Source organism: Macaca thibetana, chromosome 14 (assembly GCF_024542745.1).
Source record: "Macaca thibetana thibetana isolate TM-01 chromosome 14, ASM2454274v1, whole genome shotgun sequence".
In the NCBI taxonomy this organism is placed as follows: Eukaryota; Metazoa; Chordata; class Mammalia; order Primates; family Cercopithecidae; genus Macaca; species Macaca thibetana.
Genome location: NC_065591.1, coordinates 125,125,868 through 125,151,752, shown reverse-complemented (window position 1 = coordinate 125,151,752; position 25,885 = coordinate 125,125,868). Strand labels below are relative to the sequence as shown.

Below are 25,885 nucleotides of genomic sequence, written 5' to 3'. Positions count from 1 at the left end.
CAACTGCAAAATCGTGGAAGCAACCCAAATGCACATCAATCAATGGGTGGATAAAGAAACTGTGGTATATATACACGATGGAATCATAGCCATAAAAAGGAATAAATTAATAGCATTTGCAGTGAACTGGATGAGATTGGAGACTATTATTCTAAGAGAAGTAACTCAAGAATGAAAAACCAAACATTGCATGTTCTTGCTGATATGTGGGAGCTACGCTATGAGGATGCAAAGGCATAAGAATAATACAACGGACTTTGGGGACTTGGGGGGAAATGTGGGAGTGGTCGAGGGATAAAAGACTACAAATATGGTGCAGCGTACACTGCTTGGGTGATGGGTGCACCAAAATCTCAGAAGTCATCACTAAAGAACTTACTCATGTAACCAAACACCACCTGTACCCCAATAACTTATGGAAAAATAAAATTAAAAAATTAAACAACACCATCAACATGTTCATCACAGTGTTATTCATAGTAGACCCCAAATGGACACCATTTAAGGTACCTCAACTGGTGAATGGACAAATTGTAGTATGTCCATGCAGTGGAATACTACCCCATAATAAAAAGGAGTGAATTACTGACACATGCTACAAGGTATGTAGATGACTCTCCCAAACACGCTTGATGAAATAAGCCAGAGATAATATGGTATAATTCCATATGTATGAAATGTCCAGAAAAGGCACATCTCTAGAGATAGGAAGCAGATTGGTGGGACTGAGAATAGAAGCTGAGGTTGCCTGCAAATGGGCATGACAAACATTTTTGGGGTGATGGATATGTTCTATATTTGTATTGTTGTGATGGTTGCACAATTCTCTGAATCCACTAAAATTATTTAATTATACATTATGATGGGTAAATTTTATATTATTTAAATATATCACAATAAAATTGTGTACTCTAGAAACTAATGAAAATTTTACTTCTGAAGTGAGTTAGAACAAGGTTGAAGGTATAGGGGAAGAGATGGAATGTCCTTGAATATATCTGTTCATGTAGTTTTGATTTCTGAATCACATTAATATTTTAAATAGTCAAAAATAAAATTACATCAGTAAGGATGAAAACATAAATTTTGGGGGATAGCCACAGAAAGAGATGTTGACAATTTCATCTGCTGTTTTACAATTTCCAGTCTTCCTTGGAGTTAGGTTGGGGCCATAGGACTAGTTCTAGACCAAAGGCTCTAAGTAGGAGCCTCTGAGCTGAAATGTCGAACACTGACCTGATTCCTCTCTGTGCTCTCTTCCCTGCTTTGGCAGTCATGGAGCTCATATCCTCTGAGTGTGGACCTGTGAGTCTCCACATGGCACACAATTGCTCTGAAATTACCCAACTTGCGCCAGAGCTTTTGAGAGTGAGAAATAAACATTTTTGATTTGGAGATTGGCTTGTTGCCTCAGTCCTCAGCAGAGTCTAGCCTATTCTGACTATGCCAGGGATGGTATAAAATTGAGGCGAATTGTTGAGAGCGAAGAGGTGTAGTGGCTCTATCGGGGAATTGGAGAAAGTGATAAAAGGTTTTCTATAGTCCTGAGAAGAATAAACATGGGAAAACTTATGAAATACTAAGAGTTAGAAGAAAACTAGAGACACAACTTTATCCCTTTCAGTATAAGGCAAAGAAACTCAGACCAGAGGGACTAATGATTAGGTCAAGAACACACAACAAGTTGTTGCAGGACAGGTTGTTACTGGTGGAGGGTGTTCAGGTTCTTGGCGTCTTGAACAAAGAAATGGACAAAACACACAAACAAAGGAAGGAAAGAATGAAGCAACAAAGGCAGAGATTTAATGAAAATAGAAGTACACTCCACAGGGTGGGAGCAGACTGGTTACAGAATTTTCTGGGGTTTAAATAACCTCTAGGGGTTTCCCATTGGTTACTTGGTATATACCCTATGTAAATGAAGTAGTGGCTCATGATCAGTCTGATTGGTTGTGGAAAGTGACCAATCAGAGGCTGAAGTGAAGTTATAAAGTTATAACTCTATGCAAATAAAGACCTGGCCCACAACCAGCTTGATTGGTTGTGGAAGGGGACCAATCAGAGGTACTTTCAGTTTTTCATCTGCCATGCAGAAAAGGAGAGGGTTGCCAAGGGAGTAGGCTCTGGTTTTTTTGTTACTTGGGCATGGAAAGTTGGGGTTTTCCTTTTGATTCAGTTCTAGGAAGTCAGTGTGAACCGGCCTTAGGTTTCCTGCCTCCAGACTCTATCCTCCTGCCTCGAGGTGAGCTCCCAAATTAGTGCTTTCCCAAGAAAAGAATTCAAGGGTGAGCCAGTGGTGTTAGACAGCAATCTTTTATTCACTGGTTCTGCTCCTTGAAGCAGGGTAACTCATAAGCAGTGCACCCAGAGCCCGAAATGCAGGGGCTCTTGGCAACTGCATTTATACTCACATACCTCATTTTCAAAGGGAGGCCATTGTCACATCATCATGGGTCAACCAATCAGGTGGACACCTCCTTTCAATGACTTTCCTGTCCCATAGGAGTTCTCAGGCAGCTTCAATGGAAGGAGGGAGCCAAGAAGGGGCCCTGGTATATATTCAAAGATGATAATTACAACATGGATTGTGTATATTCTTGCTCGGAAAGGTGCAGGGCTTCCCTTCCTACCAATAACCAGTTCGGTAAGCAGCTTGGTGGTAGTCACATGGAATAATTTTTCATGTATCTTCTTCACCTCTGGGACCCTGCTGCACTTCAGAGAGCTATTACAAATAACTCTGAGTAACAGTTGTGGGGGGTGGGTGGGAGGAGCTGGGATTCTAGGTTTTCTGAGGTAACCAACTCGCTAATTTGTTCCAGGACATTGACGTTGTGGAAAGCGAAGCTGTGTCTGTACTACAGCATTGGTTGAAAAAAGTAAGTAAGATTTCTTTATGACTCAGGGTATCCAAAATCCTAGAGAGCTGGTCTCAGTGGGTGTGGGGATCTGGATTTCCTTCTTCATGGAACTGGAACTCAAGTTCATTGCCAGACACCCTTCTAGATTTGAGTCTAATTTCTTCACATGTCCTGGAGGACACTGTGGCTTGTGTCCTGGTAGGAAACGTGTTAGCACCACCACTAATGCCGTCCTGCTTCTCAAGCATCCTGGCTTAAGGGTTTTAGCTGCATCCTTCCCAGCTCAAGGGTGTCTCAGGAATACCTTGGGATAGGGCCAGGTACTTAGGGAGTTCCAAGGACTTCACAGGAAAGAAGCTTATTGCAGGAACAGCGAGGTAAGGAGTGTATGTGTGTGGATATGCGGTGTGTGAGTTGTGATGGAGAATGAATAAAAGGGAAAGAAGAGGAGAAGAAGACCCAGGGTTGGAGGCAGAGTGACGTTTTCAGAGGGAATTCCTCACCTTTCAGACAGAAGAAGAGGCTTCTCAGGGCATAAAGGAAAAGCTGTCCATCAACTACCCTTCCCAGGGCGTAAGGGAGAAGATGTCCACGGACTCCCCTCCCACCCATGGCCAGGACGTCCATGTGACCAGAGACGTGGTAACTGAGAGTTTGAGATGTTGCATGGGAGTGGGGGTGAGGGAGAGGGGAGAGGCAGGAGGTGCACCGTAAATGACTCTGGTCAAGGGTGAGGCGTTTGTCTGGGCTCTGTGCCAGCCCAGTTGGGGGCCACACTGGGCAGGAATCACATGGACCCTCTGGATTTCCCAGGTGAAGCACCACCTCTCTAAGTCTGATATGTCGGCAAACCAGAGCCAAGAGGTCCTAGAGGAGAGAACACGAATCCAGTTCATAAGATGGAGGTAAGGCGTCCCATTTGCCCTGGGCGAAGGAGGGAGAGGGAGAGATGCGCAAGCCCCTCTCTTCACGAGCCCGCAGATGCTCTTCTCTAGAGGTGTCGTCTTTGGCTGACAAATTTCTCAGCCTTGCTTTGGGGTCTTAAGGGAATATTCTTGCTATCTTGAAAGCCCAGCTCATTTCTACATTTTTAAATGACTTGAGGGGTTGGAAAACTGGGCTTGCACTCCATTTCCTAAATGCTTCTGAATACATTTCAGACTTCTGTTATTTTTGCACTTGAGTTGCTCAGAAGTGGCTGCACTTTAAAGAGCTGAAAGAAAATAAGCTCTTCAAATGCAGAAGCCAAAGTTCTCATCTGCAACCGAGGTGTTTGGAGGCTTCCCAGCGCCCGAGGCTAGAATTCTGTGCTTGGTCATGGTGGCTTCGCCAGCCTCCCGGGTGTCTGCCAGCTCACAGCCATCCCCACTGCCTCTCTTGGCTCTGCAGATGCTGAGCCACGAGGCCCAGGGAGCTGGCCTGACGCCATCACTCTTCAGACAAAGGCTTTCCTATTTCCTTTCCTGCACCTGTGTTCACTGGGACTCTCTGAAGCACATCAGCTCCCCCTTCCCAGGAGAGGGACTGAGGGCTTAGACTGGTCCTCCGGGAAACTGAAGGAGACCTCTCCCCTTCCTCCTCTCTTCTCCCTTTCCCTGCCGCATCAGCGGTGTTGATCTGTTGTATCAAGGAGGCTCCACTTCTCAAGAAATGGTTTCCATGTGCTTACCCCTTCTAGTGGCATCTGCCTTTTTAGAAGACTCAAATGCACAGTAATTACATAACCAAAAGGAATAACATGGTGGGATCTGAGAGGTCCCTGGGAAAGAGGTTTTTTGGATGGGAAGCCTTCTGAGGCCCCTAAAATCATAAATGTTGTTAATTATAATCCAGGCTTTCCTGTGCCCGATGTGGTTGTGCTATGGAATTGCGGACATCGTGCTCCTTGGTTTGGATAACACACACATCATCTTCCAATATTTTAAAAATCTTGGCTGTATAATAAAACTAGATTTAAGCTTTTGAGACAGGCTACAGGAATCAGTCAATTATCTACATATAATTTTTCCACTCTGGATTTCCTACAAAGATTTTAAACCAAAAGCCTCTGCCTATCTTCCCCCACAACCCACTGGTTTTGGTGTCCCCCTCTTATTTCAGTAAGTATGTAGTCCGGAAATATATATCCCTTTATGAAACGAGCAAAGAGGCTCCCCAGGAGACCCCACAACTTCCTCACTGTAGGCTTTCCTAGAAGCATCTCTGAACAGCAGTGGGTGTGGGGTGATGCAGGTCATCAAGAGCTGACGATAGGACAGGAATTCAGAAGACTGAATTCAGAAGGGTGAATTCCATGGCTCATGAGACCACTGCCTGCTGCCTTTAGAAAGGGCACTCAACTCTGTGTCCCTGGCTCTCCCTGGGACAGTCTGCTACCTGTCCAGCATTACTGGGGGCTCAAGGGTACCTGGTTAGTAAAAAAAAGCTTTGTGCTCATGAGTCAAGAAGGGGGAGAGACCAGCTCAAAAGTTCATGGTGTCGGGGCAAGAGCCATTGTTTGCAGGATCCCAACTCTAGCAGTTCTCTATGCCTGTTAAGAAAGAAACTCAGATCCCATATGCCAATGCACGAATGGCCTTTTGCAGCCACACTCGTATCTTCCAAGTGCCAAGTGAGATGACAGAGGACATCATGCGAGATCGAATAGAGCAGGTGAGACGAAGGTAAGCTGTTTGGGACTGGTTGATTTGCGTTCCCGACTGGGGGCAGGTAGTGTGGGGGTGACTGCTGGGTTTCCCACCCACACCCACCAATGCTCTCTCTGGTACAACAACATCAAGAGCAGGGGCACACGGTTCCCAGGGCTTCGTCTTATCTTCTGTGCTCCACATGACAGGGCTTTGCCAGCCTCCCATGGTGTCTGCCAGTGCCCAGAAGGGCTCCAGGCTAAGGGCCTGTTCAGATGACTGTGCTCCCAGGCCCAGTGCGGCCACGGCCTAGGCATGGCCTGCCCTCCCACCCCAACCCCTGTGCCGTGGTCTGGGTAGCCTCTGCTATCAGGCAGCCTCCCTCCACCTGGCCCTTCTCCTCTGTCCCCTGCAGCATCTCCCGTCTTGCAGATGTCTCAGCTCAGGACTTCAGTATGAGACCCTCCTACTCAGACTGCTAAGAGCAACAGGTGAGAGAGCTGACGGATGAGGAACTGGGCAGAGAAGATGGTTATCCTGGGCAGTGGGAAGGGGCACTGCAGCAGGGAACTTGGTAAAGAGGCTTAGCCTTTCCCTACTGGGGAAGGGCCTGCACTCAGGGCCAGTAGAGGAGAGGAGGGCCGGCTGTCTTGGGCTCCCGCAACGCCTCTCTTAAGTTTGTGGAAGCACTTGAAGTCAAGTTTCAGATTGGCTTCCTGACTTTGTGGTGTCAGAGAGCACTGCCTCTGCATCATTCATGGGCCTGGGCTTTCGTGTTTAGGAGGTTGTGGTGGAGCCTGCAATTTTGCATTTCTCAAAGTTTCTGGGCATTGTCACTGCTGGTCTGCTGACCTCACCTTGAGTCACAGATCGTAGTGTCGGGGTGAGGCTGTATAGGTTTTAGACCTGCCACCAACTTGTGAGGTGACTTTGGGTCCCATGGTCTCTTTCCTTGTGCTTGGCCCAGTGGTCACACAGGGGCTGTTTGTGAGGCCCTAGGAGGTGGAAGGCCAGTGGCAGGATAAACAACCACAGGAGCTCTCCAGGATGCAGCCCCTGAGCCTGTGGTGAACAGCTGCGCTGGCCATTCTGGGGCTAAGGGAGAGATTTAGGCACAGCGACCTCAGCATGCTTACAGGAAGGCTGCTGGAGAGCAGTACCAGCATTTATTGAGCACTTACTGTATGCCAGCTTCTGCACAAGGTAGTTTGTCAGGGTTTCTCATTTGATCCAAAAAACAATCTTAAGAGAGGTCATCATTTGTGTCCATTATACAGAAGGCAGAACTTAAGTCAAGCCCGGGAGCAGATGCTGGGTTCCAATTCAGCTCCACCATGGGCAAGTTACATAATGCCACTGTGCCTCAGTTTCTTTATTGCAACAGAGTATCTACTTCAGAGGGTTGTCTTGGGGGTGATAGTGTCTGGCACATGGTAAATGCCACATCAATTGTTTGCTCATATTACTAGAGGTGAAGAACAGGAAGTGCTGGGAGGGTACACAGTTCGCAGGGGCTTCTGAGCTGGAAGAAACAGACTCAGGCTTCAATTCCAGCTGCCTGATGAACCACTGTCTATTCTTCCATGGGTTTCTGCTCTCTAGATGGAGCTGTGGGAATGCGGAGAACAGTGGGGTTACAGGGAGTCATCAGCAGCCCTACCCCTTGGCCAACCACATCTCCCTGCTGTGTCCCCTGGGCATTTCTCTACCTCCTAGGTGGAAGTCCTTCAGGGTCCAGCAGCAACCTGTATCAGAAGAACATCCTTCTCTGCTTGACCTGACGAAGGGCCAGACCTGGGCAGAAAGACTCCAGCAGGTGAGCTCTTAGTGCGACAGTGTCAGCACTGGAGTCTTCTTGCTGAACTGCGAATAAAGAGACGTGCTATTTAACAACTCACCCTGTTGCTGGTTGGGGTGCCGTGTCATTCATTTGTTCATTCATCAGACACTGAGTACCTCACAGGCCTGGCTCTGGGGACACTGACTTACAGCCTGAGGGAGACAGACAGCAGCCATTCCAGCAATGGGACAATGGTAATATGGGTGCTACTGGAACATAAGAAGGAGTGCTCTGTGGCTGGGGCAGGGGGAACTTTTTGAGGGAAGTGTGCTGGTTTGTTTCAGACATTTATGTTATCTGTACTTATTCCTTCTCTAACTCTCTTCCTTTTTAATGTAGGTTTGGTTTCTGACCTATATTCTTTTCCTCCTCTTTGAAGAACTTCTTTTAATGTTTCTTACAAGGTAGCTATACTAGTGACAATTTCCCTCAATTTTGGATGGTTGGAGAAAGTCTTTATTTGTCCTTCTTTTGAAGGGCAATTTTGCAAGATACAGAATTCTAGGCTGGCAATCTTTTTTTTTCTTTCAACACTTAAATATTTTACTCCACTCTCATCTTGCTTGTATGGTATCCAAGGAGAAGCTGGATATAATTCCTATCCTTGTTCCTCTATAGATAAGGTATTTTCGCTTTCAAGAAACTTTGTCTTTGATTTTCTGCAGTTTGAATGTGATATGACTAGGTGTAGTTATTACTTATTTATTTTTTTCGTTTATCTTGCTTGGTGTTCTCTGAGATTCCAGGATCTGTTGTTTGGTGTCTGTCATTAATTTTGGAAGATTCTCAACTATTATTCAAACTCTTTTTATTCTCCTTCTGGTCTTCCCATTACACATATGTTACACCTTTTGAGATTGTCACACAGTTTTTGCAAAATGTTTCACTTTTTTTCCACTCTTTTCTTTTTCTCTTTGCCTTTCAGTTTGGGTAAATTCTACTGACATTTCTTGAAGCTCCAATTGTTTCCTCAGTCTTGTCTAGTCTACTGATGAGTCCTTCAAAGACATTCTTTATTCCTATATAGTGTTTTTGATTACTGGCATTTTCTTTAGACTTTTTTTCTTAGAGTTTCCATCTCTCTGTTTACATTACCCATCTGTTCTTGCATGTTGTCCACTTTCCCCATTAGAGCCTTTAGCATATTTATCATAGCTATTTTAAATTCCCAGTCTAATAATTCCAATATATCTGACTGGTTTCTATACTTGCTTTGTCCCATAAAGCTATGTATATATATTTTTAGCAAGCTCTGTAATTATTTTGGGGAAAGCAAGACATGATTTATCAGGCAAAGGAGCTGTGGTAAATAGGCCATTAGTGTGAGGCTGTATGTTTACCTGGCTAGGAGGCTATGTTTATGGTTTTGTAGTGTGTCAGAGGCTAAGGTTTCCTCTAGCATCCTTGTCTTCATCTTTCTTGTTGTCTTTGGCTTTCCCTAGAGGCTCCTTCTTAAATAGAGTCTGAGGCTTACAGTTATTCTGCTGTAATCCCCGGTTATTATATAATCCCCGGTTATTATATAATAATTTAACACAATATTCCCATATTATTGTGGTGATAAGTGTGTGGGAGGGGAAGTGTTCTATATTTGCAAGGTTAGTTCTCAGTGTTTAGTGAGCCTTTGCCTCTGGGCTGTGACCTTTATGTGTGATTCTCAGCTTCCCTCACTCACTGATCTTAGGAAAGACAGGAAGGCTTGAGGGGAGGATCTGGAGTTGGGCATTTCCCTTCTCCCAGGCTGGCTTGGCCCTGGCAAAATAGTTTCCCTTGAGGGTGGGCTCTTGTTAAGAACAGAATGCTCTGGACCTATTTAAAAATGGCTACTTTCCCCTTTCCCTTTGGGAAACATGAGGGGATTTTCTTCAGTTTTCATTGTGAGGAGCTAGTAGAGCTCCTGAAAGCAAAACTCATGAAAGTGTGGGGATCCCCCCAGTGACTGGGCCCTGGACTTTTTAGTAGTCAACCTTGTCCACACTTAGCCTCCAGCAATTTGTCAGTTACAGTTTAGGTAGTTTAGGTTTTCCTGCCCAGCACTGGCTCCTGTAGAGTTTTGTGTGCCTGGGCTTCTGTCCAGTAAGTTGTGATTCTCTGTATCCACCTTTCTACCTCTCCAGTCAGTGGTTTGCCTTCTAAGCTCAACTCTCTGAGGGATCTAAGAAGAGTTGCTGGTTTTCAGTTTATTCAGTTTTTGTTACTGTTAGGATGAGAGTGATGACTTCCGAGCTCTTTACATGTCAGACTAGAACCCAGAAGTCTTATTGAAGTATTTATCGAGTGTCCACGAGAATGACCACTGACGTTCACTGAGCACTTTCTATACGCCTGATCCTATCCAAGGACTTGAAATGTATCCAAGCACTAAGCCAAGCAGGCTTTGGCATAGATGGTATTATTATTGTTAGAGAGGAGATAACACAAGGCCTAGATTAAGTACCTTGACCAGAGTCACTTTGGTGACTGGGGAGTGCTAGAATCCCAGCGTGGCTTTCTTGATCACTTTGTTATGCTGTATGTGGGCCCCAGGCCAGCCCTGGGAATACAGCAGTAAATTCCGCCCACCCGGTCCCTGCCCTGGTAGAACTTTCATTTTGACAGGGGAGATGAATTTTACACAAACTCATCAGTTGTGAGTCACAATTTTCATAACTACTTGAAAGGTGAAGTCCTACATATAATGGGAACTTGCCTTCAGAGAAGAGAACCTAGATTTCTTTTTTATTTTAAAATCATCATCCCCCTTTTACGGATGAGGGACAGGCAGTTCAGAGAGGCTAAATAGCCTTCCTGATGTCATCTAGCCATGAAATGGCAAGCCAGAGTTTGAATCCAAATGGTCTCATGCCAGAGCCAGTGTCCTTAACCCCTGCCCTCTCCAGCAGAGCTGGGTGAAGGATCACTTCGGTTTGTTGTTGGTGGTGAGCTTTACCCACCAGACACTGCACAAGGAAGGGAGAGAGGTTAAAGTTCCTCCCCTGCCGCACTTTTCCTAGGTGCCAGGACACCTGGACTTTCTCTCCCCACCACCTTTCCCTCCCAGCCTCCCTTTGCCTGAATGCCCCAGTAGGGTAGGCTGAAGGAATAGAGGATGAGTAGGAGGTAACCAGGCAGAGGGGCAGGAGAGCAGCCAGCCCTGGGCAGCGGCAAGTGAGAGGGCTCTGAGAAGGAAGAGAAGTCTGGCTTCATGGACACACCAAAAGGCTGTTCTAGCTAGATGGGAGACAGGGAGCGGGAAGGGGGACGGGGGAGGCTGTCAAGAGGCCAGGTGGGCCATGTGGTATGTGGAGAACTTGTTAAGGATCCCGCCTTATCCTAGCAGAGACAGGAAACAGGATGTGCGGGAATGTTAAAGCAGAAAGTGATTTTACATGTGGAGACAGGCTGCGGCAAAGGATGGCAGCAGAGAGCCCAGGAAGGGTCCACTGGGCAGTTGCAGGTTTGTGTGAGATGGCAGTGACGACCTGGCGATACATGGCTCCTGGAGTGGGGAAGAAGAAAGGTCCTGGGGGTACAGTTGGGGGAGGGTGCCGCCATTAGCCCAGGTAGGTGGGCCTAAGTTGAGGAGATCAGTTCAACTTGGGTCCTGAGTTTGGGTCCCCATCGAATGTCCCAGTGGTGATGGACACAAAGGGCCCGGGTCCAGGGGAAGCTTGGAGAACACTGAAGGCAGAGAAGTGGCACAAGCCCAGGCTGCTGGAAAGGGGGTACTGCCTGCTTGGGAATGGCTACAGCCTGGATGTCAGTGGAGGAGAGGGGTGGAGAGGAGGTAAGCTGGCCTTCCTCAGAGCCCTCAGTGGGCTGTGCCCTTCCAAACGCTCACTCAGGCTTCTTGGGAAGGCAGGGAGCAGTGCTTGGCTTGCCAGAGCCCATGGCGCTGCTGCAGGGAACACCTTTCTCGGAACCTGGTGGCCTTGGGAGGCAAGCAAAGGGAGGAAGCCCTCTCTCTCTTCATTATTGCAGCTGAGAGGCTGTTTCGCTAGAAACCACCAGATGGTGCCCTTTCCACGCAAAACGCACATTTCCTGAAGGTGACCCGGCCTTCCCTTTGAGTCAGCTCCTGCAGGCTGGGCCAGTAGAGATGTCAGCCGTTTGGGAAGCCTCTGAAGATGGAGCGCCTCTGAGTGTCTTCGTGTCGTCATGAATACAGTTCACATCCACACGCCTGAACTGTATAGCAGAGATTCATTCCAAGAACATTTGTGGAGCATTTATGCCCAGCACCAGGCCCGTGCTGTGAGTGTGAGGATACCCGGGTGAATATTCTGTTATGTTCTCAAGGAGTTCAAATGGGTGGAAGGGCTGACTGCAAACAAATAATGAAATATTGTGTGAAAATAAGCCAAAAGGGTATAAATGGTAGAGCACACAGAAGGGAGTGATTTTCTCTGCTTCAGAGAAAAAGTGTCAACTGATTCCCAGAGGCAGTGACGCTTGAGCAGAGTTTTGGAGGCTTTTGCCAGGCTCTGACAACCAAGGAGGGGTCCTCCAGGCAAAGGGAAAGTCCATGTTGCAAGGAATGAGGAAGGTTAGGGAACTGGGCCTGGCTGTCTGAATGTCTGGAATGCCAGTATGGTGGGTGGAGGTGTGGTGGGGGACATGGCAGGAGAAGAGGCTGGGAGGTGGGTCAGGTGCTGAGAGGTGACAGCTGGGTGCAAAATAACCCCATGACACTGGCAGAGGACCCGGGGGAGGAAGGATGGAAGGAGTACCACGCTGGTCAGGTCCGGCTTCCCGGGGAGAGAAGATGGGCCCAGGAAAAGAGGGGGAACGCACGGCTTGCAGAAGATGCTAGAGGCCAAGAGCCGGGCAGGAATGGCTGAGTCACCCACAGGATCCCACTGTCTCTCTCTCACCACATCTGGAGTTTGGGGAGAGAGGGACCCATATTAGTATTATAGCCACAGCTCCTTCAAACCTAGGGTGGAAATGAAATCATTAAGTGGCTCAAATGGAGTTTTGTTCTGTGCATGATTAACCCCAGGAGGGGAGTTTGGGAACAAATATGCCTCCTATACCTGTATTACAGGGGGACTGAGCTACGGTAAATTAAAAGAAAATCACTGGCAAATTTGGGACCAGTCAGCTGTGACCAAGCCATTTGTGTAGTTAAATGGAGCTGAAATAGCTCATCAAGGTTTTGTGGGTCATGGATCCTTTGAGGGGAGGGGTGAAAGCTGGGGGCGGCAGGAGCCAGTCCAGGAGGCCACAGGTGGAGGTCTATCAAGAGACTACTTGGTGGTGGTGGCAATGTGCGGTGCTGGCCTGACTTTGTCTTGCAGATCACTTCCTAACAGGACCTTGTTAATTCTGGACAGAGACAGCGGGCTCTCATGTGAGCCAGACTGGTACAGGCAGAGTCAAGCTCTGCAACACCAGGAGACAGGGAGGGTGTGCCCACGTCCACCAGGGCAGGCGGCCTGCTGCGTGGGTCACTGCAGGGCGCGATGCAAAGTGCTGCTCCATGAACCACACCCAATGTTGTGAAGACCAAGCCACTGTCCTGGGGTGTCCACTGCGAGGCGGGATGGGGCTCTGTCCCATCCTTAGGTGGGGGGTGACACACCCAGCCAAACCCGGACATGGAAACCGGGCGGGTGGTCTCAGATGCGGGAGAGGATGTCTGGCGGGGGCCAGCAGGGTAGGGGCAGGCGGAGGGCGGGGGTGGGCCGCGGGAGGAGTGGGGAGGGCAGGGACGCCCCGGGCTCCAGCGGGGTCTGAGACCCCGGATCAGGGCGCCGCGAGGCCGCGGAGTAGGGTGGCCCACGGGAGCCCAGGCCCTCTCGGGGCTCAGCGGCCAGCGCGGGCGAGGCGCCCACACCGCCAGCCGACTGTGACCATTTCACCCACCGGCCCGAGGGACCTCCGGCCCGGCGCCCGGAGGCTTCTGCGGCTTCTCCCCTCGCGGGCCGGCCTGGGGAGGACGCGGCACCACCCCTCCCCGAGGGACCGGGAACCTCGACAGGGGAGGCCACCCCGCCTCCGCCGAGCAGCCAGACACAGTGTTCGACATGTTTTCCAATTACTTGGCAGGCTCCGCAGCGATGCTCGAAATTCATTTTCCATCCTGAGAGGGGAAAAACAAAGGCAAGAGAAGGCAGCAGCTGCTCCCGGCGAGTTGGGAAACTTTGCCGCAGCCAGCCGAAACCGGGGCGGGGCACGGGGCGGCACGGGGTCCCCACCCTCCCACTCCCCCAACACCTCCCCTCCCCCAACTCCTCCCCGGCCCCTCCCCCGCCTCGCCCCTCCCCCTCCCCAGCTCCGCGGCCCTCCCCTCCCCCCGCCCGGCCCCTCCCCCGCCTCGCCCGCGGCGCTCCCCTCACTGCGGCCCCGGGATCCTCCCGCCGCCCCTCCCCCCAGTCCAAGCTCCTCCCCCGCCCTTCTCTCCACCCCCAGCCTCGCGTTCCCTCAGCCCCGCGCCCCGCTCCCAGCCCTGCGCCCGTCCCCGCCCGCTCCCGGAACCACTGCCCTCTCCCGCCCGCCTCCTTCTAGCTGATTCTGAGGGCCTCGGGACCACAACAAGGTCCGCAGCCCGAAGGTCCCCAGCAGGTGGGTTTGCTCAGGGTGGGGAGGACAGGGCAGGACTTCGCGGGGCGGGCGGTGAGTGGGGAAAGTCCACACCCTCAGCTGCGCCCCCAGCCCCCTGGGCACGGCTGCTCTCCGAGATCAGTTGCCCTCGGACCATTATCTGCGGACCGTCGCCGCTGTAAGCGCCTCCTCCTTTATTGCCGTTTCCCGCTGCCCCAGACACAGTGCGTGACGTCGGTGCTCAGTAAATATTTGTGGAAGGAATCAATGACTGGGGGGGCCTTCGCCGCTGTTTCTTAGTGCTCCCATCAGTTGTCTGCCTCCTCCGCCCTTCAGGGCCCTCGTTCTCTGTGTCTTCATAGGCACCCGTTTGTGGGCCAGCCTGGAGGTCCCGAAAATGAAGGCTGAGCGGGCCTTTCACGGGAAACCTGGTACGTGAGCAGGATTCCAGGGAAAAGGGCAGGTACAACAGTCTCTGCCTTATAAGGAGGAGGCGGGAAGGCTGAGTGAGCAGCTGCTTGTGGCGTGCTTTCAGCAAGGAGGATGTGCTTACTAGCAGTGTGTGTGCACATGTGGGCTTCTGGGAGGCAGTGTAACATAACTGCCAAGACGCTTCCACCTTCGAATTGCCAGGCCTGGGACCCTGGTTTTACCATTTGGCGGCTGTGAGATTTTGAGCAAATGGCTTAACCTCTCGGTGATTCTGTGTCCGGGGGTCCTGGTGAAGACCAAGTGAGATAGCATCCGGGTAGAGCGGCATCACATGTCCGCCACTTGGTGGACCCTCAGTACAGGGTAGCTGTGAGGATTCCTGTACCTGGGAAGAAGCACCAGCCATAGCACAGCCCTTTCCAGCACCAATGACTGCTGGCTGGTAGTCTTCACGTTTGTAAAACACTCTCCTAAGCCTTTTGGAATGTAGGTCGGTGATCTAGTCCGTCCAGAAGGACACAGTCACTGCCCTCTAGGAGCTTATACTGGAAGGGAAAAGATTATGAGGGCCTCTAAAGATGCTGGGGAACCACAGACAAACACTTAGGAAAAATAAAAATATTAGGTGTGCATTTGGGAGCCAGTGTAGGAGGGGTGTGCTGTCAGAGATTCATGTTTGGTCAACGAGGGATCTGCACATTTTCAAAGGAGAATCAGAGTCTTAGCTCTATGGGCTTCAAAGAGGGGCTCCCCTGAGGACCTGCTGGACCCAGGACTCCTGGCATTCTGAGGAGGGGGCTTCTCTGCCTCTTTGTGCCCACTGAGGGAAGGCTCACTGGGGCCTAGACTGGAAGGAGGGTGCTGTGGCATCCTGTGGCCAGCAGGTGATGCTGTTGATCTAGTGGTGCAGGCTGCCGGGTTGTGATGGTGCCCTCCCACCCCCTACTCCTGCCCTAGCTGCTGATTGCTCATTTTCCACCAAGTGCCCTGTGCACAAGCTATCAGAACACCCCCATTAGCTCCTGCAGCCAACCCTGTGCTTGTTCTTCCAGTGGGGACAAGTTCCTCTACCTACCGTGGGCGGAACTGAGTACAGGATTTAGGAGTGAGCAGTGGACAGTAGACCTTCTATTCCATTATGAGGGAAGAGGTGCGATTGGGCTCTGGGTGCAGCGGGGACTGGTATTGACTTCTGGGGAAGTGGGTTCACCTTGCCACACCACAAAGCCACAGTTTGCGCCTGCACACCCCGCGGGGCTTCTTCAGTCAGTCAGGATGTCTTGCAGGAGGGATGGAACAGGGGACCCTAAGGGCAGGGGTGGACAAAAGAAGGAACAGCACCATGAATCAGTATCCCAGAGCTGTGGAACCCCCTTTCGGGACCCAGGTCCTGCATCTACTTCCTCAAAGGCTGCAGCAAAGTGGAGCTTCTCCAACCTTCCTGGGTGTCGGACTCCCTTCCAGGAGGCACTTATTAAAGATGTGGACGACTGGATACAACCTTGATTCATTTGTCTTGTGGGTTTGGGATGGAACCCAGGAACCTGCATTTTTATCAGTTCCATCCCAGTGATTCTGAGACAGTTGTCCTCAGGCCAGGGTCGAGATGCACAAGGATAAAGCATGCTGTTTTTCTCAGTGGAAGAGAACTTGGCAACTCCACAACCAGCACCAGGAGAACATGCTGCTTACTTCAGCTGCCCTTCACCTGTTCCTTGGAACATCTTTTGCTAATTATACTTGTGACCACCCCCAGGTGGTCCTGCTTTGGTCCAGGAGAGTTAACAAAAAGGAGAGCTACAAAGAGACACAGCTATAGACAATTTGGTTGAGCAGGTAGTGAGTGGGTAATCTCACCCAACTTGAGCCCATTAAGCACCCCCTGCCCTGGTCCTGGATCCCTTGGCTTTAATCCAACCTTCTTTCTGAAGGGGTTGGTCCTGCATTCTACAGGGAAGAGACAGCATGGGTGTGTGGTCTTTCCGTGAGCCTCATGGGACCATGTCACCACTCATATTGCAGAAATGTGCACACAGGGTATGTGTGCCTTTGCATGTGTGCACACACTTTACTCCCCTGGGCCTCAGGGTCAAATGATGCCTTGTGAAATGAAAGAAAAAGGTGCTTTTCTTTGAGTTTGCACCATTTGGCTCCCTTTCTCAGGGCTTGTGGCCAACAGTCTAGGGAGTTGTGTGGGCTATGGGAGGAGAAAGCAATGAGGGCCACAGGACCATGTTCATGCCACCCTGCCTTTGCTGAGCTGTGTAGCAATGCTTACGTCACTTAACTTCTCTAGACATCGTGTTTTTCCATCTGCGAATTAATAATATCCTTCTCTCAGTGTTGGTTTTAGGTGAGGCACTGCATGCAAATCCGCAGCACCATCTCTGGGCAGGCTGGTGGTCATCCATGTTATCTATGCCTCCATCCCCTGCTGCACCCCTTTTCTCCAAAGAGAAGAGGCGAGTTATTCAGTGTGTCCAGCCTACCCCTCTAGAAAATGGGAAAGTTCGAGCCCCTCACCACCCAGAGTTGGTTTGAGCCAAAATTGTTGGGAGGAACTGGGGTTGGGAAGGGTGTTATGGTTTGATATTTTCACTGCCTCCTGCCTGGGGGTCTGGCCAAGACTGTGGTGTTAGACTGTTCTTTGTCCAGTCCTCTGAGGTCTGCCCGTTCTCCCATCCTCAGGTTGGGTGTGTGCCACAGATCCCAGGTGGGCTGACCTTGGGAACCACCCAATGCCTGGCATATAGTAGACACTCAATAAATGGTATTGTCATTAAACCTTGGATTGGCTGGGTGGCCTTGGACGAGCCTGTTCATGTTTCTAACCTCACGGGTGAAATGGGAATGGTGATAGCACCTGCATGGCAGGGACAGAGCACCTGCACACACAGCTTCTAACAGTGTTCTGCACGTTTGTTAAGTGCCTCAATAAATGCTGCTGTGATCAGTACAACACCGGAGGGATCGTAGCTCGTTCTTCCCTCCTACTCTTGGGGGAATGTTTTAAAATAGAAAAACTGTGTTTCCATCGAGACATCCACCACCCAGAGCTTTGAAGGAGCAGAGAGAAGACTCAGAATGAATGTTGCTGATGAACAAACTTAAATTCCTGATGGGCAGAAATGTATCATTTCCTTTCCGCAACAGGGGAGGGAAAGCGACAGTGCAGGTGGAAGCCGCCTCCCTGCCAGGCCTCTGAATCTGAGACCCCTCCCGCTTCCAACCCCAGGAGCCTCCAGCGTTTGCGTGGGTAGTTGGGTTTGGAATACGAACATACTCCTGTCCTCAGTAAGCCACCAATGTGCAGGGATTGGATGCACAGAAGTCTCTTCAGGCCGTACTCCTGAGAGTTATTTTAGATGACAAGATGACATCTCCGAGTTCACCTAATCCGTCCCAGACAGATGAGGCCCACGCTTCTGCAAAAGTCTATGGGTCCTGCCCCGTGGCCTCCTTCCTCCTAGGCTTCAAGTCTTCGGCTCTTCAGGCGGGAATGCCAGTCCACATGCCTTTTCACACTCAGCTCAAATGCCACATCCTCTGTGAAATGTGTCCCCTTTTATCCTGGGCCCCAGCTCCCCAGCAAGATTAAGTTCATTCCCACGTCTCACTGTCTATATATTTAGCATAATTTCTTTTTATGTTGTGTTTAAAAATAGTTCCCCTTCTTCCCTACCTCCCTACCCTCCTCCGCCAGCCATTTATGGGCCTGTCAGACTCACTGCATTTTAAGTACTTCAGGGCAAGATTTGGGTCTTGTCCATCTTCATGGTCTCAATAAAGTTTGAACTGACTCAATGTAGCCTGAACCACGCCACTAAAAAGCCAATCGATTTGCATGTTATGTTTTCAGACCTAGGTTGATGTGATACCCTACCTGCGTTCCTAATCCTTCCATCCTTCCAGGAACCACCCCTTCCACCTCCTCTCCCCCCCTCTCTGTCTCTCGCATGTCTCTGTCTCTGTCTCTCTTGATGCCATCTCTCCGTCTCTTTCTGTCTCTACCTGCCTGATCTTCACGGGTCTCACCCTCAGCATCACAGTCCCCAGCAGTGGGCTGGCTCCAATTGCAAACAGTGTGTGTCCTTCCCTGGATGGAACTCTGTCATGGCTGGGAGAAGGGCCCTCTGAACGAACCCTGGCCACAGAAAGCATCTCTTGAAAGATCACTGTGGTGACGGTTCCTATAGTGATCAATAGCCTCAGGATGGAGCCTTTGGGGTTGTGGTGTATGCTTAGTACCGAACACAAAGGCCTTTCCAGGGGGCATGAAAACCAAGAGGAAGACCAGCAAGAGTAGCTTCGCAAGATCTCCTCCCCCATGTGGCGCTTTCTCTGTGTCCCTCTCTCTCTCATGTCTCTGTCTCTTTTGATGCCATCTCTCCATCTCTTTCTCTGCCTCTGTCTCTCGCTCTGCCATCCACAGGTCTCACCCTCAGCATCATGATCCCCATCAATGGGCTTGCTCTGTTGCTAAGAATAAGCCCTTCATGATCTGGGTACAAAAAGAGCAGGAACAGGCAAATCTGCCACTCACACAGCTGTGCTTGGCAAAGAGGGAGAAGAATTCCTTCAGACAAGAGCCCGCCCACCAGCTGCCCCTGGGGGACCTGGTGCACATGGGTCATTTGGCCATGGTCCCTTGAGTTTGGCAGCTCTGGCTTCCTCTGATTCTCCCACCTCACGTTGCCCCAAAGTGTTCCGGGACACAAGTGTCTGTAGGGGAAATGGCTTCCTCAGTCACTGTAGGATGTATGTGACCATGGGCGTCTTCTCTATATCATGGTCACCCTGGGTTGTATTTATTCAGAATTTAGATTTTCATATGGTAGAAAACATTGAACTTGAGGTCCCAGCTCTGTTACTTACTAAATGTGCAATCAAGTCAAGGATGTGTGACTTAATCTCTCTAAAACTCATTGAAAAAAATTATATAATGAACTATTGAATAAGCCAAGGAACATATATGCACTCTTATAAGCTCTGAAGGTATAGTGATGGGTAGGAGAACATCCCTGATCTCAGGTTCTAGTGGAGGGAGGGGCACCACATTTAGAGAGAGCTGATCTAATAGATAGAAGGCCATGGTACTCTATGCTTTGTAGAACAGTAAAGCAGAGAGTGGAGAGGATGGCTGGCAGTTGCTTTTTTATAGAATGTGGTCACTGATGGCCTTAATGAGGAGGTGACATTTGGGGACGGGCCCCAATGAGATGAGGAAGTGAGCTGTAGATATCTAGGGAAGGGGGTTCCAGGCAGAGGGAACAGCACGTGCTAAGTCTTGAGGAACAGGTGGGCCTGGCCTGTCAAAGAATCAGCTGTCGTGGCTGCAGCAGAGGGAGCAAGGGAATAGAGGGGACGGGATGCCGCAGTACGGCTTGAGTGATGTTAAGCCCCTAGGACAAGGCAATACAGCTGTGTGGAGAGTGAGGGCTGATTGCCCAGGAGGATCCATGGAGGAGTCTGGCCAGGAGATGCTGGTTGTGGACTCCGATTAGGATTTCAGGTTGCCCTTTTCCCAAGATGGAAATTTAAAGCAGTGTCTAGGACATGATCGTCTTTGCATCTGAAAAGGTCTCTTGTCAGTCTCTGTAATCCAGATTTCTCATCTGTAAAATGAAACGGTGCCTCCAGACCTCATCAGATAGTGTCAGGGTCAAATGACATGTTTGATAAGGGCCGTTTGAAGTTAGGGTGCACAATAGCAATGCAAGCTGCTATCACAATGATTAGGCCTCTCTTGAGTGTTGAATGGATTTCCATTTCTTCAGGCAAGCATCAGACAGCATTCTCAGAACTTGAAGAACACTCTCCTCATAGATTACGTCACTTGATCCTCACAGCCCATCCAGAGTGGTTGAAATTATTATTATTCCTATTCAACAGACTGGGAAATGGAGGCTCAGAGACTAGCGGGATGAATATTCACAGTCAGCAAGTGCTGGCCTTCAACAGAAACCTTCTGATACAAATTCACTTCCAAAGAAGAGGATGGTACTGTCCGTGGAGGTAGGATATGTGGAGGTCGGGGTATAGATTCAAAGCTGAATCAGATCTAAGCAGAAATGGATTTGTCGAGAGCTACTACTGTTATGGTCACACACACAGTCCCTGGGAATAATGCAGCATTATAGACTGCACAGATTAATACACAATAAAAGTTGCTGAAAATAGGCAGATGCTAGCTATAACACAGAAAGCTTAGGAAAATCAGGTGAAATCATATCATACCAGCTGATGGCAATTAAGTACAGATGACAAAAGAATGACATTAACACAGCTAAGATTTGAGAGCCTCACTGCAACTGTGATGGGGGCCCTGAGAAGGATTGGGGTGCATGGTGGGGAGGAATGCAGTGGTGGTACTTCCATCCACCAGGAAAAGCCCCCCATCTCCAACCTTTTTGTGAACAGCTCTTGAGAAGACAGAAGATCTATGACAAAGTGCCAACTGGTTCCAAGGGATTTCACCCTGAAACTGTGCTCCAACACCTTCAAGGAGTTCCGAGGGTTCTTTGAAAACTGCACGTCCCCAAGGCTCCTGCTTTGGGTCTGGAGTGTCAGAGGGTTGGGGAATTCTGCCGGTGTCTAGCACTTTGCAAACTTCCAGAAAGGGCTGGTTGCATATCAGGCTCAAATAGAGAAGTCTTGCATGGAGGCTGAGGGCTGCCTTCAAGTGACCTCTGTGGAAATGTCTTTCAAAAGACATTTCAGCCTCCATGCAAGACTCTCCTCTCTTTGAGCCGGATATGCGACCAGCTCTTTCTGGAAGTTTGCAAAGAAAGGAGTTCTGCAGCCTTTATGATTTCTTCCTTCTCCAAACATTCTCTGCTGAAATGGAGACTCATTTATCCCTCTTGTTAATTCTTCATTTCCTGTCCTGGCTTCAGTAGTTCTCGGAAAACTCATTGATGCTGAGTTCGCATGTTTGTGGGAAACAGAGGTGAGACCAGAGTCAGGGTGAAGAGGAGGAGAAAGAGGAATAGGGAAGGGGACCGGCCGCCATCCACCCGGCTTCCTGGAACAGCAGTCCCAGGTCCACCGCAGTGGGGGTGGCGTCCCTGCTGTGCTTTTATCGGCATTATCATGCAATATTCCCCGGCCTGCTTTGTCTTTGTGTTGCATTTTATCAATACCACCAGCGGATGCTGCTGTCCCTTTCTGTGGGTTTATTAATATTGCCCTCTGATCTATGGGTAGCTGCCACACTTTGTATTCCAGCCCCATCCTGGCTTCTCCAAACTCAGACACCATATTTAATTAGATTTTCTCCCTGGCTCAGGCAAACAGAAATTGAACTCCCAGTATCTCTCTATTGCTCCAGAGCTCACGCCTGACAGAGGGAGACAGCTCTCTTTCCCTCTCTGGCTCTCTCTGCCTCATTCCTTCCGTCCCCACCGCTGACATTAATATTCCAACACAAGCCCACTTCTAAGTTCAATCTTTGCCCCCAAACACTGAAATACACCCCCGTGTTACTCAGTGCCACTGAATAAGTCATGTGTGGGAGGATTCCGACGCTACAACTTTTTGCTCTTCCTCCGGCTTTGGGCTGGACCTGCCTGTGGGCGAGTGGTATGGAGAGTGGGGGAGGTGGCAGGTGCGGTGCAGGGTGTCTCCAACTAGAGGCCAAGGGTGAGGGGCCTGAGAATACGGAGACACATTAAATGCCCTGTCAAGATGACAGCGCCATCCTTGGAGTACTTTGTCGGAGGAGTTTTAAGAAAAAAACGCCTTTCGGTGTTACAGCCCTTTCATCTTTTTGGTGTTTGGGAAGAATTGGTCTTCGTTAAAGTTATGAAAAACAACCTCTAATTTCACTTTCTGTCAACTAAATGTGAGAGGAGAGCCCAGGGTTAAGAGGAGACCTGGAGGATGCGGGAAGGAGTCAGGAAGGAGGGTTGGCTCCTGTGCCCGGGGCGTCCTGCCGGCAGGAGGGGCAGGCCCTTACCCCTCACCAGCACTGGGGCCTGGCCACAGAGCTGTGGGCAAAGCGGTCTTCAGGAAACTTTGTTTTAAAACTACTTTGTATCCCTTCTAGAAATTCACTTAATATATTTGAGACTCAGATTCCTCACTGGTTAAATGGGGATAATGGCAGCTGCCCTGAGGCCGGTTCCACAGAGGTGACCCTTGAAAAAATCTATGCGCATGACTCTGTTCCATAAACTGTGATCCTCCTCGTTAGGATCGGGCATTCCTGTTCTCAACTAAATCTTGATTTGTAATTACTATTGGGCAATATAAAAGAGAGGACAATAAAATAATTATTTGACTTTAAAATGATTTTTTTTTATGTTCTTTATCCAGGAAATTTGCAATTATAATTAGCTTACCTAGTCTGAGCACTTAAACAGACTGATATCAGAGGAGATTTAGGGTGACAAAAATTTTAAATAAAATAGGAAGGAAGGAGGGAAAGAAGGAAGGAAGAAGGGAGGAGGGAAGGAAGGAAGGAAGAAGGGAGGAGGGAAGGAAGGAAGGAAGAAGGGAGGAGGGAAGGAAGGAAGGAAGAAGGGAGGAGGGAAGGAAGGAAGGAAGGAATGAAACACAAATAGGAAAACAGCAGAAAGGGTGGTTAACCCGGATTCCCTGGGCAATGTTTGAAATGGCTTCATACCAAGAAATAAAAATTCGCACATTTACTTTAAAGCATAGTGAATATTTGAGATATTTACATGTGAAGAGTGCTGAGCCCTCCTTAGAAGGCAGTGGGTCTGCATGCTTCATCCACCACCTTCAGGGCAGCAAGGAATGGCCTCCCCCGGACCCTGGGGCCATCCTTGTGCCCAGCCGTAGGCACCGGCTTCCAGAGCAGCTCCTGGTGGTTGTTGGGGAGGGGGCGCCTTTCTGTCCTGGTGGTCAAGGACAGTGCAGTGAGGGCACGTGAGGGGGCAGAGAGAAAACTCAGCACCAGGCTCTTCCACTGAGCAGATGGAGGGCATGTGGACGTACAATGGGTTGGCATGAAGGGCTCTGGAGTTGGCCAGATATGCGTTGCCCTTCTGGCTGTGCTGCCTAGCAGTGTGACCTTGGGCAGGTTGTACATCACTCTGAGCCTCAGCTTTGTCATGTGCATCAAAGGGAAGACGCTGCTTGCTGTGAGGGGCCGTAGGATGCAGTGGAGCCATGCAGTTGGTGGAGGGAGGATGTCTGGCCCCCACCCTAGGGCCTCTGCGCCGTGAGTGCCTTTATCCTTCCCTTCTCTCTGAGAAGTGCCCAGTGACCCTCATTGGCAGGGCTGGGAGGACAGGTTGTGTCCCTGCTTAGATCCGTTTCAGGGAGCCAGGTTTGCATTCTGACTCTGTGACATGACCCACTGGGGACCCTGGGGTAAGTGGGAACAAGAGAGGGTGAAGCTTTTGATTGCACAAGGCAGACACGAAGGTCCTCAAAGATGCCCTTGGCACAGGGGCTTCCTTCTCGCGAGCACACCATCACTCTCTCATTTCCTCAGATAAAAAGCTCACCTGTAGTCCACAGATGCCTCCCAATCAAGGGCAGGCAATTCTGGTCATTGGGAGGCATTGTCTGGAGGCCCGTCCACTCAGCCCTGGGCCCACACCACTGCTGCACCCCTGAGGAGGGGCAAGTTTGAAAGCCACACTTCTGGACTGGACTTCCCTTCTTCAGGGGAGTCCCCCGACCTGTTCTGGCCATAGGCTAGTTAATGGCAGGGCTGATTCTAGAACTGAATGCTGATCCAGGGCTTATCTTGTGACACTATGATGCCCCTTGACAGAGGAGCTCTTGCTGTCCCCAACTTTGATTCAGTCACTGCATATCCAGTTGTCCCTTGGTATCTGAGGAGGATTGGTTCCAGGATCCCCCTTGGATACCAAAATCCACAGATGCTCAAGTCTCTGATATAAAATGTGATAGTATTTGCAGATTACCTGTGTACATCCTCCTATATACTTTAAGTCATCTCTAGATTACTTATAATACTCAGTGCAATGCAAATACTATGGAAATAGTTATACTGTATTTTAGGATTTGTATTATTTTTACTCTTATATTGTTATTTTTAAAAAACATTTTTGATTCACAGTTAATTGAATCTGCAGATGTGAAACCTACAGATTCGGAGGGCTGCCTCTATTAGGTAAGGTAACACTGTCTGCTCTGAAATTTTGGTGACTTAGTAGCGTGGACATTTCTCTCTTGCCCGTGTAACAGTTTGGTGTGGCATTTCTGATCGGCAGGTGCGGTTCCATCCCATGATGGCTCAGACGCTTATGATTGTTCATTCCGTGGTCGCGTGAGCTCCTGGGCCTTGCTGCCTCTTTCTCTAGATGGTGGGAGGAGAAAGAGATCTGAGGGACTGCAGACACCTCTTAGAAGGCTTGACCTGGAAGAGGCACCCGTCACTGTGACTCATGCTCCATTGGCGAGCGCCGTCCTGTGAGGCCATGCTTCACTACAAGGGAGGACAGCCTTGCTGTGTGCCCAGAAAGGAGTAAAACAGAAAGCTGGGTGCTGGGGCACAGCTAGGAAACTATTGCTGGCCACCCTTCAGGTGGCCAAATATCTGTGTTGCTCTCTGTCCTGTGCAGAACATGCTCACACACCCTGGCCTCAAAGCGGCAGTCTTTGCCCTCAAGTCTCATGTAGCTTCTCAAGGTCTGGTGAGCTGCAAGCTAGCAAGGCAATTTATCTGCCCTCAGGATATAACTGGGATGCAAGGACGAGAAAGCTGGCCCGTGTCCATGGGTGACATGCCACATCCATGGATGGGGTGGAGTTTTGCTGGTGGACAATGTGAGGCGCTCTACCCTGGCAGTGGGGATGCTGCATGGTGAGACCTGCCTCTGCTTGCTGTGGGGATGCTGCATGGTGAGACCTGCCTCTGCTTGCTGTGAGAGATGTCCTTGTCCATTGTCCTTCAGAGTCCCTGCCTACCCTCTAGGAGGCACTTCCTTATCCACCCACTCCGTGGTCACAGCTGACACCAAGGGGCGCATCTGGGCATGTGTCTGCTTCTGATTAATGGACACTTTTTACTCACAGGCTCTTATAGGCCAGCAAACAGTTTCTTTGGTATTCAATTCCCTCAAAAACTTGGTAGGTTTCTCAACTATTTGCTTCCAGTCAGTTCCAAATACTAGTATCAGCAGCTAAAGTTCTTTCCAAGATCTCCTCCTCAAGTGTACTTAAATTCTTTCCTGCCCGGAGCCGTCCTCCCTCACACTTTAATGAGACATCAGAAACAGTAGGCTTGGAAGGTTTTGAGTTTGCTAGGCTGCCATAACCAAGTACCACAGATTGGCTGGCTTAAACAAAAGAAGTGAACTGTGTCTCAGTCCAGGGGACTAGAAGCCTAAGATCAAGGTGCCAGCGGGGGTGCTCCTGCCCAGGGCCAAGGGCCGGGAGGGAGACGCTGCTCCGTGCCTCTCTCCTAGCGTCTGGTGGTTTGCTGGCAATCTTTGGTGTTCCTTGGCTTCTCTATGTCACCTCAGCCTCTTCTTTCATCTTCGTGCCACGTTCTCCTTGTGTGTCTGCCTCTTTGTCCAAATCTCTCCTTTTTATAAGGACTCCGGTCATACTGGATAGGGGCCCATTCCACTCCAGTGTGACCGCATCTTTACAATTGC

At 49.7% G+C, this 25,885-nt stretch overlaps 2 protein-coding genes across 3 annotated transcripts in view; one reads left to right on the top strand and one right to left on the bottom strand.

The window, feature by feature from the left end:
- ACAD8 (acyl-CoA dehydrogenase family member 8) overlaps window positions 1–25,885 on the bottom strand; it is a 675,944-nt gene that overhangs the window by 405,183 nt on the left and 244,876 nt on the right. The gene's annotated exons all lie outside the window — the stretch shown is intronic.
- Window positions 2,475–7,379, top strand: SPATA19 (spermatogenesis associated 19). 2 transcript variants are annotated; one of them, XM_050756011.1, is made up of 7 exons: window positions 2,475–2,644; window positions 2,823–2,879; window positions 3,372–3,503; window positions 3,675–3,766; window positions 5,447–5,513; window positions 5,904–5,979; window positions 7,205–7,379. In XM_050756011.1, exons 1-7 carry the CDS (start codon window positions 2,567–2,569, stop codon window positions 7,267–7,269), a joined length of 567 nt encoding a protein of 188 aa, XP_050611968.1. In that variant the 5' UTR covers window positions 2,475–2,566; the 3' UTR covers window positions 7,270–7,379. The 2 variants fall into 2 exon arrangements, with proteins under 2 accessions (XP_050611968.1, XP_050611969.1); XM_050756012.1 differs by having other exon boundaries at window positions 2,492–2,644; window positions 5,447–5,524.

What these genes read in the sequence shown, in the direction of transcription:
- SPATA19 (XM_050756011.1), top strand. Translation starts at nt 2,567, where the DNA reads ATGATAATTACAACATGGATTGTGTATATTCTTGCTCGGAAAGGTGCA. An exon ending in TCCTACCAATAACCAGTTCG is followed by an intron (nt 2,645 to 2,822) that starts GTAAGCAGCTTG and finishes AATTTGTTCCAG; the next exon opens with GACATTGACGTTGTGGAAAG. An exon ending in TCCATGTGACCAGAGACGTG is followed by an intron (nt 3,504 to 3,674) that starts GTAACTGAGAGT and finishes TGGATTTCCCAG; the next exon opens with GTGAAGCACCACCTCTCTAA.